General features: G+C 37.7%; 1 protein-coding gene and 3 non-coding genes across 5 annotated transcripts in view; 2 read left to right on the top strand and 2 right to left on the bottom strand.

The window, feature by feature from the left end:
- LOC106080952 (protein spaetzle 3) overlaps nt 1-20342 on the bottom strand; it is an 80309-nt gene that overhangs the window by 24999 nt on the left and 34968 nt on the right. For both annotated transcript variants that reach the window (XM_013242581.2, XM_059365845.1), the window contains one exon: nt 14646-14782. In XM_013242581.2, the coding sequence (XP_013098035.2) occupies nt 14646-14782 (137 nt within the window). The remainder of the gene's footprint in view (nt 1-14645; nt 14783-20342) is intronic.
- On the top strand, nt 313-383 carry Trnag-gcc (transfer RNA glycine (anticodon GCC)). Its single transcript has one exon. It is a non-coding gene; the product is annotated as a tRNA-Gly (tRNA).
- Nucleotides 6492-6562, top strand: Trnag-gcc (transfer RNA glycine (anticodon GCC)). The gene has a single exon. It is a non-coding gene; the product is annotated as a tRNA-Gly (tRNA).
- On the bottom strand, nt 8007-8079 carry Trnak-uuu (transfer RNA lysine (anticodon UUU)). The gene has a single exon. It is a non-coding gene; the product is annotated as a tRNA-Lys (tRNA).

Below are 20342 nucleotides of genomic sequence, written 5' to 3'. Positions count from 1 at the left end.
GTCTTCACAAATGCCAAAATAATTACGAAGGGGAAAACACAGAAACACACACACACACATATGTATATACATGCCCATGTACATTTTAGAGCTGTAAAAATTGGGTGAATGAATGCAAAGATCACCACCCCATTTGAGGGGGCAGATTATACGAAACATAAATAGACGCATTAACCAAAACCCCATGAGTAAAAAAAAAAAAACAATAAATTGCGAAGAAACTTTGAAGCGTTTTCTTATCACAAATCTCTTCAGAGGGGGTATGGAGTAAAAACAATGCTGGGGTGGGTATTTCAGTGGAAATCTGTATAAGCATCGGTGGTTCAGTGGTAGAATGCTCGCCTGCCACGCGGGCGGCCCGGGTTCGATTCCCGGCCGATGCAATCGCATTTTTTGTGTGTTTTAAACAAAACTTACTAAATCGGTTGGTGTATTTTTTCAAATAAATTTAAATGTTATGCTTGGCCCATGTTTATAGCAATCTTTGGTTATCATTAACAAAAACAAGTATTTTGTAGCTGCTGCTCAAATAAATTTCCAATCATTTAGATTCACTCATTTATGATGCAAAGCCTTCTTCATCATTTGCATACAGAAGATTGATGATAAATTTGTTTGCGTTTTTGGTTCTTTTTTTTCTTGTTTTTCCTCTGGAGTGTTTAAAATATTTAAATTTTATGATCTTCAAAAAAAAAGAGGTGTGACAATTTGTGGCTGTCATTGCCGCACATAATTGCAACAAACTGTCTTTATTAGGCACCACCTTCTTTAAAAAATAATAGCATAAATATTGTGCTGCTTTTTAGAGACCTCAAGAATCTACATTTCTGGTTTGCCGCAGGTGTGGAGGGGATTTTTTCTTCTGCGAAAGTTACGCAATAGATTCTGAAAGTGGTAGTTTATATGGTTGTTTATTTAAATAACAAAATAAAACAGGCAAAAACGGGCTAAGTTCGGCAGGGTCGAATCTTATATACCCTCCACCATGGAAAACATTTGTTCTCTACTCTATATCTCTTTATAGGTAAACAAAGGCTAATGGATTAGAATTGCTATACTATTGGAGCTATAACTTGTTATGGAACGAATGGGGCCCCACATGGTTTAGATGTTGGAGACCATAGTAGAAGTCATTTGAGCCAATTCGGAGGTCAAGAAATAAAATCAAGAGATCGGTTTATACAGGAGCTATATCACGTTATAGACCGTATTTTGACACAGTTATTGGAAGTCATAAGAGAACACCACGTGCAAAGTTTCAAGCAAATCGGATGAAAGTTGCGGCTTCCAGGGGCTCAAGAAGTCATATCGGGAGATCGGTTTATATGGGAGCTATATCAGGTTATATACAGATTTAGACCGTAATTGGCACATCTGTTGGAAGTCATAACAGAACACTATGTGCAACATTTCAGCCAAATCGGGCAAACTTTGCGAAATCCAGGAGCGCTTCAGATGTTCAAATCCGGAGATCGGTTTATATGGGAGCTATATCAGGTTATACACCGATTTGGACTGTACTTGGCACAGTTGTTCTAAGCCATAACAGAACACCGTATGCTCAATTTCAGCCAAATCGAATTGCGGCTTCCAGGGCTCAAGAAGTTAAATCGGGAGATCGGTTTATATGAGGGATATATCAGGTTATAGACCGATTTGGACCATACGCGGCGCAGTAGTTGGGAGTCGTTATAGAACTCAACGTGAAAAACTTAACCCAAATCGGGAAAAATTGTGGCTTCCAGGGGCTCAAGATGTCAAATCGGGAATCGGTTTATATGGGAGGTATTGGGTTGCTCAAAAAGTAATTGCAGATTTTTCATATAGTCGGCGTTGACAAATTTTTTTCACAGCTTGTGACTCTGTAATTGCATTCTTTCTTCTCTCAGTTATCAGCTGTTACTTTTAGCTTGCTTTAGAAAAAAAGTGTAAAAAAGGTATATTTGATTAAAGTTCATTCTAAGTTTTATTAAAAATTTACTTTCTTTTAAAAAATCCGCAATTACTTTTTGGGCAACCCAATATATCAAATTTTACACCGATTCGGACCGTACATGGCACAGTTGTTTAAAATCGTAACAGAACGCGCACAATTTTAGCCAAATCGGGCAAAATTTGCGAAATCCAGGGGCGCTTCAGATATCAAATCCGGAGATCGGTTTATATGGGAGCTATATCAGGTCTAGCCGTAACAGAAAACTACGTGCAAAATTTTCCCAAATCGAACAAAAATGATTATATTTGAATCGATATGGCCCATTTGCAATCCCCCACGACCTACATCAAAAAGAAGTATCTGTGCAAAATTTCAAGAGGCTAGTATTACGCGTTTGACCGCCATCTTGATTACCATATACGGAGGGATGAACGTAGGGAAATGGCTAGATCGACTCAGAATGACGTGAAGATCAAGAATATGTATACTTCATGGGGTCGCAGATCAATAGTTCGAGGTATTACAAACGGAATGGTTAGCTTAGTATATCTCCCATCATATGGTGGTGGGCAAAAAATAAGTTAATTTATACCCTTCACCATAGGATGGGGGTAACCAATTTCGTCTCTGTTTGTAACACCTCGAAATATGCGTCTAAGACCCCATAAAGTTTACATATTATTAATCGTCATGACATTTTAAGTCGATCTAGCATGTCGGTTAGTCTGCCTGCCGAAAGCACGCTAACTTTTGAAGGAGTAAAGTTAGGCGCTTGAAAATTTGCACAAATACTTCTTATTAGTGTAGGTCGGTTGGAATTGTAAATGGGCCAAATCTGGGGGCTGTCATATAAACCGATCTTAGGTCTTGACTTTTTGATCCTCTAGAGGACGCAATCCGATTTGGCCGAAATTTTGCACGTATCGTTGAGGAATGACATCGACTAACTGTGCCAAGTATGGTCTAAGTCAGTCCATAATATGATATAAACCGATCTCCCGATTAGACTTCTTGAACTTCTGGATATGAATCCAATTTGGTTGATATCTTCCATATGTCGTGTTGGTATGACTTCCAACAACTGTGCCAAGTATGGTCTGAATCGGTTGATAACCTGATATAGCTGCCATATAAATCGATCTCTTAATTTGACACTTTGAGCCACTGGAGAGCGCAATATTGGAGGTGGTACGACCAATATCGGTCAATATCTTGATGTAGCTCATATAAATATTGAAAAAGTCATTCAAAGAACTTGACAAATGCGATCCATGGTGGAGGGCATATAAGATTCGGTCCGAATGAACTTAGCACGCTTTTACTTGTTGTTTTTATGCCCTCCTCCATAGGATATGGGTACACATCGAAATATTGATCTGAGACCCAGCTATAAGTATATATAGTCTTGATGGTCTTGATATTGTTAGTCGATTTAGCCATGTTCGTCTGTCTGTCTGTACGCTAACTATCGAATGAGTTAAGCCAGGGGCTTGAAATTTTGCATAAATGATTCTTATTAGTGCAGATCGGATGGGATTGTAAATTGACAAAATCAGTTCATGTTTTGGTATAGTAATAGTGATACGGATCTTGACTAGAGGGATTATTATCCGATTTAGCTGAAATTTAGCATGAAGTGTTTCTTTTTTTTAACATGCAATCCGATCTCGGATCTTGACTTCTTAAGCCCATTGAGCGAGCAATTATTATCCGATTTGAGTGAAATTTGGCATGAAGTGTTTTGGTTTGACATCCAAAACTTTGTAAAGTATGGCTCAAATCGGTTCACAACCTGATATTGCTCCAATATAATCCGATCTCTGATCTTGACTTCGTGAGCCTCTAGAGGGCGCAATCATTATCCGATTTGGCTGAAATTATGCATGATGGGAATTATTTTTGCATAATAAAACCTGCAAAAAACACAAAATTTAGCACATAAATGTAAACGTGCCTTTAGCACACTTTTACTTTGTTATATTTCTAATAGAAACAGAGAACGCTACGGCCTGCAGCCGGAAAATAACCGATTGTATGAGAACGATTATTCGTATAACGTATGGCCCAACTGCGTTAATGGAGAATAACGGCGTCGTATGAACCACGAGCTCTATGACGACTTTGGCATCAAACATATATCAAAATAAAAATTGATACCAAACTTGCTTATTTCGATACCACACGGTATTGAAAGCAAAGCAACCCCGTATGGTATCAAAACAAGCAACCACGAACAGGTTCTGCAATTGAGAAACTGTTATTAATTTTAATACCACAGTATTAATGGCAAACTCAGATTGTTTTGTTATCATCCTAGCTATCTCTTAAATATTCCACCCCCTAATGAATTTTAAAAATACTATTGAAAAAAAACTTTAAAAGTGACGCCGTCCATTCCTTATAGTCTTCTTCATCTGGTATTGAATTAATACCAAATGGTATTAAAATTAATGTGAGTAAAGTAGTACCAGAAAAGATTGACAAATTACTGTTTTTTTATCAGCGTGGGTGGGGGAAACAATTTCATTGTACCCTTTTCCACAGTATTGGTGTATGGTTTAAAAATTACACTTTACATGACACTGGTATTACCCGTGTTATATTTTTAAATGGGTACTTGCGATAATAGAGGAGAAAGTACTTGATTCTCGCAACAATTTTATCCGTGATGCAAGGAATGAGGAAAATATATTGAAGTTTTAGTAATCTTCTTTTTGCATGTAGTTGAAAATGTATTGAATTCAATTCAAAGAAATTTTAAGTATTAAATTCTTAATTGTAACTCCTGCTTTCGTTGCAAGTAAAGTAGAATTGTAACTTATGAAAACAATTGCATCAGACAAGGTTTACTTTACATTATAAAAAAACTCCCGCGTTCTTTACTTTTTTCTCCTTTGTTCTTTAGAAAGTTCCAAGTCGATGGCAAAAGCCTAGTAGCAAATTATTTATGCCAGTGTTACCCCCATATGTAAACATTTCATTTCCGAATAAAATGCAATATGAAATTGTTGACATTTTCAGAACTTATGTATGTCAAACACGTTTGCGATATTGGCAAACACTGATTAATCCCCTACGACTCCCACCTACCTCCTGCTCCCAAAGTGATTTTCTCTTTTCTTTTAATTTGAATTTTATGGGCTTTTTACGACTTTAATGAAGCAAACGATGGAGTGACCTTCATGCATTCAGAGAAAAAAAAAACTACATACAAATCAAATTATTTCCGCAATCGTAAGCCAGTCCAGTCAGCCGCCGCACAACAAGACCACAAATATAAATAAAATAAAAACAGCAAAACATGATCGAAAATTAAAAAAATCGAAGATCGATAAATTAAATGTGGAAAGAAGAAAACAACAACACCAACAGCAACAGCGCTTCACAAGTTCTCCTAACACATGGAAAGCCGGCTTTTTCGCAAAGCCGAAAACAGGTTGCGAAACTTAGAAAAAAAACATAAAAAATGACAGTGGTACTCAAAACATAGCAGTCGCCGCCTTCTCCGCCGCCGCTCCACCCCAACCAACGTCGTTGCTAACCAACGCCGATGCTAGCGAATGATAAGTGCGTGTGAATTTCTATTAAAAACAAATACCTAACAACGTGATTTGTTTTGGTGATTTTTTTTTTAGCCAACAACATAAACAAGCGTCCATATCAAAATAGCGCTTTAAACAAAAGCAAGCTATGAATTGCTTTAGTTTTTGAATTATTTATGTTTTATTCTAAACACTTGTCATGCTAGCCATATATATGACTGGTGTGTTCGATTTTTAAGGCATTAAAGGGGGGAATGTGTTTCTTTTTCACTAGATGTCCTCGTACATCACTTTTCGAGGAGGGATGATGATCTCAGGCCAGCGACATTCGAACTTTGAGTTATTTGTTATTTAAAGAAATCTAGATTATGTTTTAAAATCAAGATTTTGTTTTGAAATTCAACTAGGCATAGAGAGGATAGAGTTGGACAGAAATTGCAACTGGAATAATCAATTAGCTGACTAGGCCCAGGCTATGCCATATCAAGTGTTTTTAAAGCCACCATCATAGGAAGGGGGGAATATAAATTTAAGATATTCAACAAATGTTGATTTTTTTCTCAAAAAAAAAAAATCTTAAAAGAAGTTTTAACCAAAATTTAATGATTGTATAAAATTTCTTAAAAATTCCATTTTAAAATTTATTATTTTTTTTTTTTGAAAAATTTAAAGTTGTCCAATTTTGGCCAAAAATTTGATGATCGTATAAATTTTGAATTTTTTTTTTCAAAAATTAAAAATTTTTTTTAAAAAAAATTTAAAATTTTCATAAAATATTTGAAGTTTATAAAATTGGCCAAAATTTGATGATTGTGAAATTCTTATTTTTTTTTATTTAATTTGTTTTATTCAATTCTTTTAAATTTGAATTTTTTTTAATATTTAACATTTTTTTTTTTAAATTTTAAGATTTATTTTATATAGTTCAAAAACATTTTTTAACGTTTTTTTTTCAAAAGCATCTCAAATCTGCCTTAATTTTCAGTGTTTTTAAAATAAATCTGTCTTATGAAGCATCGGTGGTTCAGTGGTAGAATGCTCGCCTGCCACGCGGGCGGCCCGGGTTCGATTCCCGGCCGATGCAATTGGTATTTTTTTTAACAAAAGAAGATAAATATAAATCAGTAAGGGAAGGCAAAAGTCGAGCGGAGCCGACAATATAATACCCTACACCACCGTGTCTGCGTACTACTTTTAATATATGGAACTTATCTCCAAATCTCAGTCAGACTTTAATTTTGCATACTATTGAAATCTTAAATAGAACCTTGTAAGATAGGACGCCAATAATGGCTTCTACAGCCGATATAGACTTTATCGGATGAAGTATATATATGGGAGCTATATCTAAATCAGGACCAATTTCGTTGAAGTTTTACGCACGTTTTGGGACGTCAAATGAAACGTCTAATGGAATTTTATAAAGATCAGACAAAAATTGTGCCTTCTACAGTCTTAACGGCCATATCGGATGTATGATATATGTGTATGGGAGCTACATCTAAATTTGAACCTAAATTTTTAAAATTTCGGACTCATATTGGTGTGCTTCAAATAAAACATCTCGTACCAAATCTTTTTAAGATCGGATTAAAACTGTGGCTACTACAGCCTTAAAAGGCCATATCGGATGAAAGATATATATGGGAGCTATATCTAATTCCGAACCGAATTTTGTGAAATATTGCACACATATTGACACGACAAATAAAACACCTCATGCTAAACGTTGTAAAAATCGGACCAAAATTGTGGCTTCTACAGCCTTAAAAGACCATATCGGATGAAAGATATCAATGGGAGATATCTGAATCTAAACCGATGAAATTTTGCACACATATTGGGACGTCAAATGAAACACCTCATGCAAAGATCGGACCTAAATTGCGGCTTCTACAGCCTTAAAGTTACATATCGGATGAAAGATATATATGGGAGCTATATCTACCCACGGACCGATTTTGACGAAATTTCGCACACATATGACGATGTCAAATAAGACACCTCACACTTAATTTGGTAAAGATCTGAACAAGATTGTGGCTTCTACAGCCTTAAAATTCCATATCGGGTAATAGATATGTATAGAAGCTATATCGAAATCTCAACCGATTTTTATTAAATCTGGTATACATATTAAGATGTCAAATAAAAGATCTCACGCAAAATTTTGTAAAGATCGGACAAAAATTGTGGTTGCTACAGCCTTAAAAGTACATATCGGGTGGAAGATATATATGCGAGCTATATCTAAATCTGAACCGATCCTTGGGCCAAAGAAGTGACCTGTATCTTGATCTCAAGAATACATGGACAGACAGACGGACATAGCTAAATCGAATCAGGAAGTGATTCTAAGCCGATTACTATATTTATCAATAGGTCTATCTCTTCTCCTTCTTAGCGTTGCAAGCACATGGTCAAAGTTATAATACTCTGTACCTCAGAGGTGGTGAAGGGTATAGAAAAATTCATTAAAGCTTGAATTACCAAAAGGAGATGGATCAATTTGATATCCGTTACGAACACGCCCGAGCAGGGACTTGAACCCTGGACCCTTGGATTAAAAGTCCAATGCTCTACCGACTGAGCTACCCGGGCTTCACAAGGTCCTCGTGCTTAATACCTTATGTAAGTTCTAAGGAATAAAGGACAAACAGGAAAAGGCAACCAAAACATAAATTAGAATGGAGTGAGTGCCCAAGTATGCTAACCTGCAAACAAAAAAAAACATTTGGCAGCGTAACTACGTTTTGAAACTCAACTGAATTGGCGTTTAGGAATATAAGAGTGTGTGAGCACTGCCAACATAAGAGGGTTTGAGCCTTAGCGTACATATGAAATGCTAGGGGGGTGATAATGTGCAAAATGTGTTTCCTTCCATCTTTCACTGAGATAAGGGAGGTAAAACTCATAAGAAGCTATACATGATTGAGTTTTATACAGGCCTTTCGCTAGTGGGGTTGTATGGGACGAAGAAAAGATCATAAATAGTTTCTACATCAGCATTGTGTAATAGGGTATAACGGTTTTGGTTTCCTAGTTGGAAACCAAGAAACGGTTCTGATTGGTTTTAACTTGGCAAAATTCTGGCTTATCTTAGTCTTCCTTCATCTCAAATGTGGGCACAAACCTCCCCGTGGTGTCTCCTGGGTAGCTACCATAAACGTCCGTTAAAGGTAGTGAGCTAAAATGTGCCTAGAGTTCACCTATAGAACGATAACAAGTAAAAGCGTGCTAAGTTCAGCCGGGCCGAATCTTATATACCCTCCACCATGGATCGCATTTGTCGAGTTTTTTTCCCGGCATCTCTTTTTAGGCCAACAAAGGATTAAAGAAAATAATTGTTATGCTATTTTATTATGGTCAATTTATGATCGATTCAGACCATAATCGAATTGAATGGTGGAGACCATAGTAGAAACCTTTGCGGAAAATTCGAAACCAATTCGAATAAGAATTGCGCCCTTAAGGGGCTCAAGAAGTAAAATCGGGAGATCGGTTTATGTGGGAGCAGTATCAGGCTGTAGATCGATTCAGACCATATTTGACACGTATGTTGAAGGTCATGGGAGAATCCCTTGTACAAAATTGCAGTCAAATTGAATTATAATTGCGCCCTCTATAGGCTCAAGAAGTCAAGATCTCAGATGGGGCTATGTACCGATTTGAACCATACTTAGCACACAAGTTGGAAGTCATAACAAAATATTGGGTTGCCCAAAAAGTAATTGCGGATTTTTCATATAGTCGGCGTTGACAAATTTTTTCACAGCTTCTGACTCTGTAATTGCATTCTTTCTTCTGTCAGTTATCAGCTGTTACTTTTAGCTTGCTTTAGAAAAAAAGTGTAAAAAAAGTATATTTGATTAAAGTTCATTCTAAGTTTTATTAAAAATGCATTTACTTTCTTTTAAAAAATCCGCAATTACTTTTTGGGCAACCCAATATATCAGGCAAAATTTCAGCCAAATCGGATAAGAATTGCGCCCTCTAGTGGCTCAAGAAGTCAATATCCAAGATCGGTTTATATGGGAGCTATATCAAAACATGGACCGATATGGCCCATTTACTATTCCAACCGACCTACAATAATAAGAAGTATTTGTGCAAAACTTCAAGCGGCTAACTTTACTCCTTCGCAAGTTAGCGTGTTTTCGACAGACAGACGGACAGATATAACTAGATCGACTTGAAATGTCATGACGATTAAGAATATATTGGGTTGCCCAAAAAGTAATTGCGAATTTTTTAAAAGAAGGTAAATGCATTTTTAATAAAACTTAGAATGAACTTTAATCAAATAAACTTTTTTTACACTTTATTTCTAAAGCAAGCTAAAAGTAACAGCTGATAACTGACAGAAGAAAGAATGCAATTACAGAGTCACAAGCTGTGAAAAAATTTGTCAACGCCGACTATATGAAAAATCCGCAATTACTTTTTGGGCAACCCAATATATACTTTATGGGGTCTCAGATGAATATTTCGTGGAGTTACAAAAAGATTGATGAAATTAGTACACCCCCATCCTATGGTGGAGGGTATAAAAGGATGAGTTGGGGGGTTAGTAGTCTTGAAGAGATTACTTTAAAAAAACGAAGGACATTAAAAATGGATCCACCCTAAGTTGATGACCCCCGCAAACGTTTTAAGGGCCATGAACGCTTATCTGCACCTAGATAAGCTCTTTATAGAGAGGGTGCAGTATACGCACTAGCGGATGTATTGAATAAATGCAGGGTAGACATTACCGCCATACAGGAAGTGCGATGGCTCGGGAACAACAACACCGAGAGGTGACGCCCTTTATTATAGCTGCCATTAAACGAGGCATGAATTTGGCTGTGAGTTTGTGGTTAGTCGAAGACTGAAACAACTTGTCCTCAGGTTTACTTGTGGATGTGAGGCTAGCCACAATCCAAATAATAGTCAAATTCTTCAACATCAGCTTTATTTGTGCCTATGCCCCGGAGGAAGGCAAGGACGAACAGACCAGGGATATTTTCTGCGAGAGCCTAAAAAGAGAACATAACCGCTGTCCCGCCAATGATTTTAAAACCTTTATGGGAGATTTAAATGCGAAAATAGCGAAAAAAAGTTTCTTTGGTCCAACAGTCGGAGAATTAAGCCTACACGAAGAACTTCTGAAAATAAGGCTAATAGACTTCGACGCGGCAATGAACATGGTAGTTAGCCGCACCAGATTTCAATATCGAAGGAATCACACGGCAACATGACTGTCGCCCAATCAAAACACGATAAACAAAATAGATCATGTGATGAGAAGTTTGCCCAAATTTCTTAATGGAATGTTCATGGGCAAATTTGCATTTGCATGTGATAGATGTAGGGCAATCAACCAGCGTGTTAGATGTACGATCGATTCGAGGAGCGAACATCAATTCGGATCATTACCTTGTTGCAGCATATAATCACACGGTATGGGAGAAACGCACGAACTGACACTGCACGGTAGCTAGACATCGAAAGCTGCAAACATAACAGATGATGCCGGCAAACTCCACTCGACTCACCCCATTACTTGAAGAAAGCACCCCCTGTCCCGATAGTATAGCAGCGCAATGACAAACCATTGCCTTCTCCATGGAAAGAGCCGCAAAATCCGTACTTCGGTACCATAATGGGAGGCTCCCCCAAGGAACCCATTATACAACCAGGAGTGCCAAAAACTGAGCCAAGAATGCGGTGTATGCCGCAACCTTACAGTCAGTAGCAACGCGATGTCTGAAAAATCTACCAAAGAAGTAAACATAAACATAGGTCCACGTAGAAATGATCTGCCTGAAAAACAATAAGACAGCAGCTGCCAATGGGTTGCGGGCTGAACTGAACCGGAGGCGACATACTGATAAGGCGTATGCATCAGCTCGCCTGCGTATTCTGGCTAGAAGAACGCATACCCGATGATTGGAACCTCAGCATACTATGTCTCGTACACAAGAATAGAGACAAGACGTCACTTCCCCATCGCAATGCGTGAATAATTGGGCCCCTTCAGTGTGGCTTTAAACCTGGTAAACCGAGAAGGACAAATCAATGCATACCATACTTTTGTTGACAACAAAGCCGCCTTTGACAGCCCTACACGTGTAAAGGTATTTCAAGCCATGTCTGGGTTTGGTATTCCTGCAAAATTGCTACGACTTTGCAGGATGAAGCTTGATGATAGACGCTCCTCAGTTCAAAATAGGAAAGAATCTTTCCGAACCGTTCAAAACCAAACGAGGTTTCAGACAAGGAGACAGCATGTCGTGTGATCCCTTTAATATCCTGCTGAAGAAGATTTTACGAGAAGAAGGTGTGAATAGACATGGCACACTACTCACAAGAGGACACATGCTGCTCGTCTATGTCTGCGACATCGATATCATAGGTCGGTCACCGGAAGTAGTAACTGCAGCCTTTGAAAGTATCGAGAGGGAATCAACGAAAGCGGGTGATATCGACTTCAAACATAGCCCTGTAAACCCGAGTAGATAAAGAACATCGAGAAAGTTGGGAACTACAACTTTAAGATAGTTAGCAACTTTATGTATAGCACGGCATCGCCATATCCGAAACAAATGAAACCAGTTTTGAAATAAAACGAAAGATAATACTGGCTAACAGATGCTACTTTGGATTGAGTAAGCAGCTGAGGAGCAAAGCCACCTCTCGACAGATGAAGATTACATTGTGCAAGACACTGATACCACCCATGCTGTTGTATGGCTCCGAAGCATGGGTACTTGCGAAAGCAGATGAAAAAGTATTTGGCGTGTTTGAGAGAAAAATCCTTCGTAAATTATATGGACGAGTATGCATTAATGGAGAATATAGGCGTCGACGCATCAAAATATAACGGTTGCGTTGGCTAGGCAGTGCTGTCAGAATGGATGCAAAAGCTCCAGCAATGAATAATAGAATACTCAAAAGGGAAAGAGCAAAACACCGATGAAGTGACCAAGATTGGAGAAGAAGGGCAAATATAATGTAATGGCCATCAAAGCGCTTGGATGTAATGGCCAATTAAAGTTAAAGCAAGTAAAGTAATTGATTTTTGAGAAGGTGATAGAAATGCAAAACCTTTTCCTGCGTATGAAGACCCAAAAAAAGAGAAAATCAAAGCTTATAGGGTGGGAGTGAACTCCAAAAATTTTACTAAACATTTTTAATGATAGGACATAAAGCAATTTAATGACAGATATGGAGGCGTGTGGAATATAAAAACAATATCTTTACAACTATCGGTATTCTATAGTAGTAGAAATCATGCAGAATAGAAGTCATCCAAAAATGTCAAGGCAGTAAGAGTCCAGCTACTTATGAAAAAAATGGTTTAATTAAAACATGAAAGAGCAGACGATTTGGCAGTGAAGGCCTGAAAACTGCCGTCAATGAACTTGGTTAACCTGAAACCTTTCGGATCGACGCAGTCCGAGTTAAGGGCGTGGGCAACAAACACATGTAACCCTGTGTTTCTAACCCTGGGCGAAACGGTGGGTAGGAAGACCAAAATCCAAATGGGGATATCCAGACGAGGCTATTACTGAAAGGAAGTAGAAAGGGGGTCGGTAAAGCTTTTGGTATCATAACGGAATTCAAAACTACGAGCTCACTTATTCAAATTCGGTGCGGCAATTGATAGCATTTGTAGAGCATGTGGAGAGGATGATGAAACGTTGGAGCATTTCCTATATCACTTAGGTGGGGACACAATACCGGACATGAACCAACTTTGAGGTATGGTATGGAGAACAATTAGGGAATTCCCGACTTAATTTTTTTTGATGGCGGACACAATGACTTCTCCTGCTGACAACTGAAGGTTGCCAGTAACGACTTTTGCAGAAGCTGTGAAAATCGAAGAAGAAGAGACTATAGAACACCTTCTGTATCCCGTACTAGTAGCCAGAAGGAGTTTTTGGTTCTCATTTCTTTGGGAACCTGTCTGATATAGCGGATGTGAATATTCGTAAGCTCTTGGGCTTTTTAAAGCACTCTGGATGGCTCAACGGTAGGAACTTCTTCTGTTTCTGTAATATCACAATGGACGAAAACGTCTAAGTGACTCTGATGGCAGATTGCCACTTAAACCTAACCTAACCAACTTTTCAACCTAACCTAAAATATAGGCTATGATTAAAAGATCAGCTTAAACCATTTTGCATATTTTTTTTACTCCATGCCTCCCCAGATCCTAGAAATGACCAAGAAACATAGATCGACCACATCTACTTATAGGTCGATAAAAATGAGCTTTCGACAACCCTATACGTTTAAAGGCATATAGAGATGTCTGGTAGTTTTGAATCCTAATAAATCTTTAACCCTCCGTTTTAAAAGGAAAAAAAACTATTCGATGCAATGAGAGTCAAACAAGGTTTTAGACAATTTTCTGGCAATTTTCGAGAATTAAAATCGGATATTATACAGCACTTTGATTCACACGTAACTAAATGGCAATAAAACCAGTGGCGTGTTTTCTCTCCTTGGCTTTATATTAAAAGCCTTAATTTTTTCCAAACCATAAATCAATTCTTATCAAAGTCAGTTGGGATATAAAAACGAATACATCTTTATTGTTATTAGCCTAAAAAACCAAAAAATAAAAAAAAACATCATTTCGGAAAAATAAGGCCATTAAGTAGAAAAATAAATGTTACTTCAGCCCAAATGAATTATTGCCCAGTTGAGGGTTTATACAACCGGCTCCCTGCAGCACAGAGACATTTTTTGTATAATAAAATTAAGTTGTAATGTGTGGCGGCACAGCGCCAGCTAGTGAGCAACATGATAAACCACAGTGGCTATATTTGCCTGCCGTTTTTTTTTCTGGCATTTATTGAATTATCTCAATCAAACGGACAGAGGAATTGCGAGTGAATGAACATTGCGATTATATTTTGGATTTGCAAGTGAATTGTGAGCAGATACTCGTACGAGTATTACGTTATTATGGCTTATTAAAGTTCAACAAGTTCCAACGGTGATGCCAATGGAGGAACTTTTAAGTTGGCCATCTAAACATTGACCGCAGTTTCAGTGGAGCCGACCGAGGACAACTTTTGCCGGCTATTGTGCGAACTAATTTTTACGATATCATTAATCATGGGGTTTTACGATTCTTTTATGACGGGTGGCTGTCATTAATCGATACTTACTGGTATCTGTACAAATGAACCATTATTGAACGTGGGATAATGGAAGAGTGGCACCACAGGTACGGTGCCGTTTTTGAGGTAAATTGGTCCTTGAATTGGTGTGACGGTAGGCATTGGTGATGATTTGTGGGAACCATCTGAAAAATTGAACAAAAAAGTACATTTCAAAAAGGAATCAGTAAACAATAACTTGAGGTTTTGCTAAAACTGTTAAGAAAATAAAGGGAAAATACACTGCAAAAAAGTTTGGAAAAATACGAAAATAGAATGCAATGTAAATTAATAAATAAAATTAAATTTTGTATAAAATTTATTGCTATTCTTCAGCTTTGATTTCTTAAGAAAACTGCTTTTCTTTTAACAATTTGTATACGCTACAGTTCAAAAAAAATTGCAATCAAACAGTAAAAACAAAAAGTAAAAGCGTGCTAAGTTCAGCTGGGCCGAGTCTTGGGAATCCACCACCATGTATTCTGCTAAAAGTTGCACAAAGTGCACTTAGTTGAGGGGCATAGTTGTTCTTTACATACCAAATTTCAGACAAAGTAGGCAAAAATTAATTCTACCAGGGACCGTAGGAGGCTTATTAGGAGATTGGCTTACATGGTTTTAGAGCGATTTGGACAATTCCTCTCATGGATGTTGCAAGTCAAAACATAACACTAAGTGCAAAAATTTCAGCCAAATCGGACAACTATTGTGATTGCCAGGAGCCCAAGACATCAACTTGGGAAGTTTATATGGAAGCTATTTATATAAGCTTATAGACGTCGCACGTTTGGCGTCGCAAAAGAATACTACGTACGAAATGTCAGCCAAATTAAATAACAGTTGCGTCTCGCAGGGGTTAAGGATGTCATCTCGGGAGATCGGTTTATTTGAGAGCTATATACGATTGCTGGAAGTCATAACGAAACACTATGTACAAGATTTTAGCCCAATCGGAAAAACATTGCAGTAGATCGGTTTATAAGGGAGCGATATCAGGTTATACCCCGATTTGGACCATACTTGGCACGGTCGTTGTAAGTCGTAACAGAACACTGACTGCAAAATTTCAACTAAATCGAATGAATCGAAGGACTACTCTATATGCGAGCCAGGGACGTAGCCAGAAGAGTGGCTATCGAGCCCGAAACCCCTCCAAAATTCCTGTTGTTCGGATGCTGGCGAGTAAAAGTACTTATTATTGTTGTGGGGGGCAATGTTGTGTAATGCCGCCCCCCAAAAAAAAAAAAAATCTTGGCTACGTCCCTGATGGGAGCTATATCGAAATCTGAACCGATATGGCTCATTTGCAATCCCCAATGACCTATATCGAGAAGAAGTATCTGTTCAAAATTCATGCGGCAAACTTTCCGCGTTCGAGCGCTAAACGGACGGACGGTCGGCCATGGCTTGATCGACAATGTCAAGATGGAATAACCTCATCCTTGCCAAGGGTGCCTTGGGACAATACTAATCTACAAAAAACTAATAAATATGCTGGGCAACCATTGCTTTGGTTGTTATCCTTAAGGTAACTACCAACCATATTAAAATGTTGCTAAGTTTTTCATAGAAAACTAGCAAAAACCGACCTCATTCGTTGCGCCTTCTATGTATCATATATAATCACGTTGTGTCATATATAATTACCCAGTACCATTTGCTTGGCCGGGATTGTGCGCCACCCCTTCCTTCCTAAGGTTCACATTCTACTTAAAAGTATCTGTCACTTGATCCAATGTGGTGCCATGATTTGTCAGTTAACCTATTTGGGGGTAGATGGCAGATGAGGGTAGATACTTGAACACAAATTTTAATTTCCTATTCGTAATTTAGTACTATTCAGGTGAAACCAATGATCGGCTTATATTCGTATCTTGGGAGAGGTTTAGATAGGTTGGGCGGCCCCTATTACTAGGACCTAATTTATATAACCACCACTATACGATGGGGGTATACTAATCTAGTCATTCTGTTTGTAAAACCTAGAATTATTTATCTAAGACTCCATAAAGTATATATATTCTGAATCGTCACGACGTTCAGAGTCGATCTAGCCATGTCCGTCAGTCTGTCGAAATCACGATAGTTGTCGACCGTGTAAGGCTAGCCGCTTGAAATTTTGCACAGATACTAACAATTGATGCAGGTTGTTGGGGATTGCAAATGGGCTATATTCAGATATAGATATAGCTCCCATATAAACTGATTTCCCAATTTAACTTCTTGAGCCCCCGGAAGCCGCAATATTTCTCCGATTTGGCTGAAATTTTGCCCGTAATGTTCCGTTATGACTTTCAACAAATGTGCTAAGTACGATCCAAATCGGTCTATAACCTAATAAAGCTCTTATATTAACCGATTTCCCGTTTTGACTTTTAGCCGCAATATTTGTCCGATTTGCCTGTGCCAAATACGGTGCGAATCGGTCAATAGCTTGATATAGCTCCCATATAAATCCATCCTAACAGCCGGAATTTTTATCCGATTTATCTGAAATTCTGCATGCGGTGTTCCGTTATGACTTCCAACAACTGTGCCTATTACGATTCAAATTAGTCTATAACCTGATATAGCTTTTATATAAACCGGTCTCTCGATCATCCTTGTTCAGTTCCTAGAAGCTTTAATTGTTGCAGGTGTGACAGAAGTTTGGTATCTTCTTCTTACATATAAAATTCAATTTGTGTTTGTTTGTTTGTCGTTTGACTCAAAAAGGGCTGAACCGATTACCTTGAAATTTTCATTGATTCTGTAAGTTGGTCTGGAAGGAAACATAGGCTATATAATTTTTTGATATCGGGAGGGGGCAAAATGGAATTCACATGATAGGTATTCAAGAGTAGAGTACTAATTTCATAATAAAATGTGGGCCCAAGTACCTGGGGGGCCGCCCTAGCCCCAAAACCCCTTAAAATAGGTTTAATTGACGATCATGCCAATATGGGGCTCAAATGAAAGGTATTAGGGAGTAGATTACGAATATGGTCAGGAAGTAGGAATAGGCTTTATAATTTATTGATAACTGAAGGCGGCGAACCCTTCACTGTTACCCCAAAAACACCATCCAAAATCAAATGTGGACCGATGAGAACAATATGGGTATCAAATGAAAAGTATGCGGGAGGAGATAACGAATCTGGCATACAAATTCATGTCAAAGTATAGGCTTAAAGGTATTTGGCAGTAGATTTCGAATCTGGCATACAAAATTAGATCGAAGTATAGGGGGTCACGCCACCCTTTAAAAAACGCCATTAGACCCATTATGTCTATATGATACTTGGCTGAACAGATTTACTTAAAATTTTCGTAGTTACATAGGCTATATAATTTTTTGATATCGGGTGGAAGCGGACCCTTCCATACTCCAAAAACGCCACCCATATCCGAAAGTGGTCCGATGGGCACAATTAGGGTATCAAATGAAAGTTATTGGAGACCAGAAAACGAATATGGTATTAAAGTACCCAGCGGGACACCCAACCCTAAAACTCCTCTAAACAGATATTTTCGAAGTTCATGTCAATATGGGACTCAAATGAAAAGTATTAGGCAGTAGATTACAAATATGGCATAAAACATTAGGTCCCAATACCCTCAAATGGGCATATTAGCCGACCATGGCTATATGGGACTCAAATGTAAGGTATTGGGGAGTAAATTACGAATGTGACATTAAAATTTGCGTTTAAGTCTAGGTGGCGCTCTTCCTCTTAAAGATAAGTCAATTGGGTTATTTGACGCATTATGACAATGTGGGACTCAAATGAAAGGTTTTTGAGAGTAGACAACGAATTTAATATCCAATTTTGGAGCCAAGTGTTTTGGGGTACGCCCTAAAGCACCCCCTTAGCTGAGCTTCATTTCTGTTGGGAATAAAGAATGATTTTGACATCTCCACTGTTTTGGGGAAAATTTTTTAAATGACCATGTATGGCATTGTACCTCGCAAATGTCGCCAACATTAAGAGGGGATAAAAACCGCTTTGTCCGATGAATCTTCTCGTCAGGATTCGAACGCCTTCAGCGTCATAGGCTACAATGGCACGAATTCGATATCCGCTTCAGGGCGAAGTGTACCCACCCTAAAAAGATAGCAAAGAGTTACAGAAGGTGCAGCGGAGCGGGTCCAGTTCGGCTAGTAAAGTATATATATTCTTGATCGTCATGACATTTTACGTCGATCTAGCTATGTCTGCCCGTCCGTGTATCTGTCGAAAGCACGCTAACTTTTGCTTGAAATTTTGCGGGTATACTTGTTATTAGTGTAGGTCAATTGGGATTGTAAATGGGCCATATCGAACCATGTTTTGATATATACTTGCCATATAAACCGATCTTGGATCTTGACTTCTTGAGCCACTAGAGGGCGCAATTTTTACCCGATTAGGCTATTTCCCACAACTGTGCTAATTATGGTTTAAATCAGTCCATAACCAGATATAGCTGTCGTATATACCGATGTGGGGTCTTGACTTTTTGAGCCTCTAGAGGGCGCTATTCCTATCCGATTTGGCTGAAATTTTGCATGACGTGTTTCGTTATGACTTCCAACAATTGTGCTAAGTATGGTCCAAATCGGTTGAAGGCCTGATATAGCTGTCATATAAACCGATCTTGAATCTTGACTTGTTGAGCCACTAGAGGGCGCTATTCTTATCCGATTTACCTGAAATGTTGCCTTTAACATACGTGTCAAATATGGTCTTAATCGGTCTATAGCCTGATACAGCCCCCATATAAACCGATCTCCCAACTTTTCTTCTTGAGCCCCTAAAGGGAGCAATTCTTATTCGAATTGGCTGAAATTTAATTATGGTCTAAATCGGACCATAACCAATAGCATAGCAATTATTTCCTTTTATCCTTTGTTTGCCTAAAAAGAGATATCGGGAAAAAAAACTTGACAAATGCGATCCTTGGTGGTGGGTATATAAGATTCGGCCAGGCCGAACTTTCCAAACTTTTAGATGTTTTTTTAATTAAAATTTGTATTACATATATAAGGCTTTTAAAAAGAGTTTTTAAAATTGTCTTTTCTCTTTGTGTTTTCAAAGTTTAAGGTTTTTGGGAAAAAAAATTTTATAAAAAAAATGTAGAAAAAAAAATTTCATTAAAATTTTTCCAAACATTTTTTTTTAATATTTTACTTATACCAAAATTTTGCTTAAATGAAATTCAACATTTTTTAAAAAAATTATTTATATAGTATTAATGTTTTTTTATTAAAATTGTTTTTTTTATAATAATTTCCCAAATTTTATTTCTATAGAAAAATTTTTCAAAATTTTATCTCTATCAAAATTGTTGCCAACATAAATATTTTACTTTTGTAGAAAACTTCAGTAGCACATTTTCCATAGAAATAAAGTTTCTTAAATTCATGTTTCATGGTCCCTTTTGCCTAAGACATGTTAATTTACGAAATTTAAATTTCGTTTTTGAGAAATTGTCATTTTATCTGTCATTGTTGATTATCAAAACAACACAACATGACTTTGCATCGCCTTCTAACCTAAAGTCACTTCTTATTAAGCAATCTCATGCGGTTTTAATAGATTTCAGGCATAAACACCTCAAAGGCAGTGGATAAAAACAAATGAATAGTAGCACATCTGTCACTATGTCCGTCCATTCGGTGAGCCAACTTCCTCCCTCTGTGTAGATGGATGGCACATGGCTAAGAATGAGCTACGACAACATGAT

This window comes from Stomoxys calcitrans, chromosome 3 (assembly GCF_963082655.1).
Source record: "Stomoxys calcitrans chromosome 3, idStoCalc2.1, whole genome shotgun sequence".
Classification (NCBI taxonomy): domain Eukaryota; kingdom Metazoa; phylum Arthropoda; class Insecta; order Diptera; family Muscidae; genus Stomoxys; species Stomoxys calcitrans.
The sequence above is the reverse complement of the archived record's forward strand: the minus strand, read 5'-3'. Positions and strand labels throughout refer to the sequence as shown.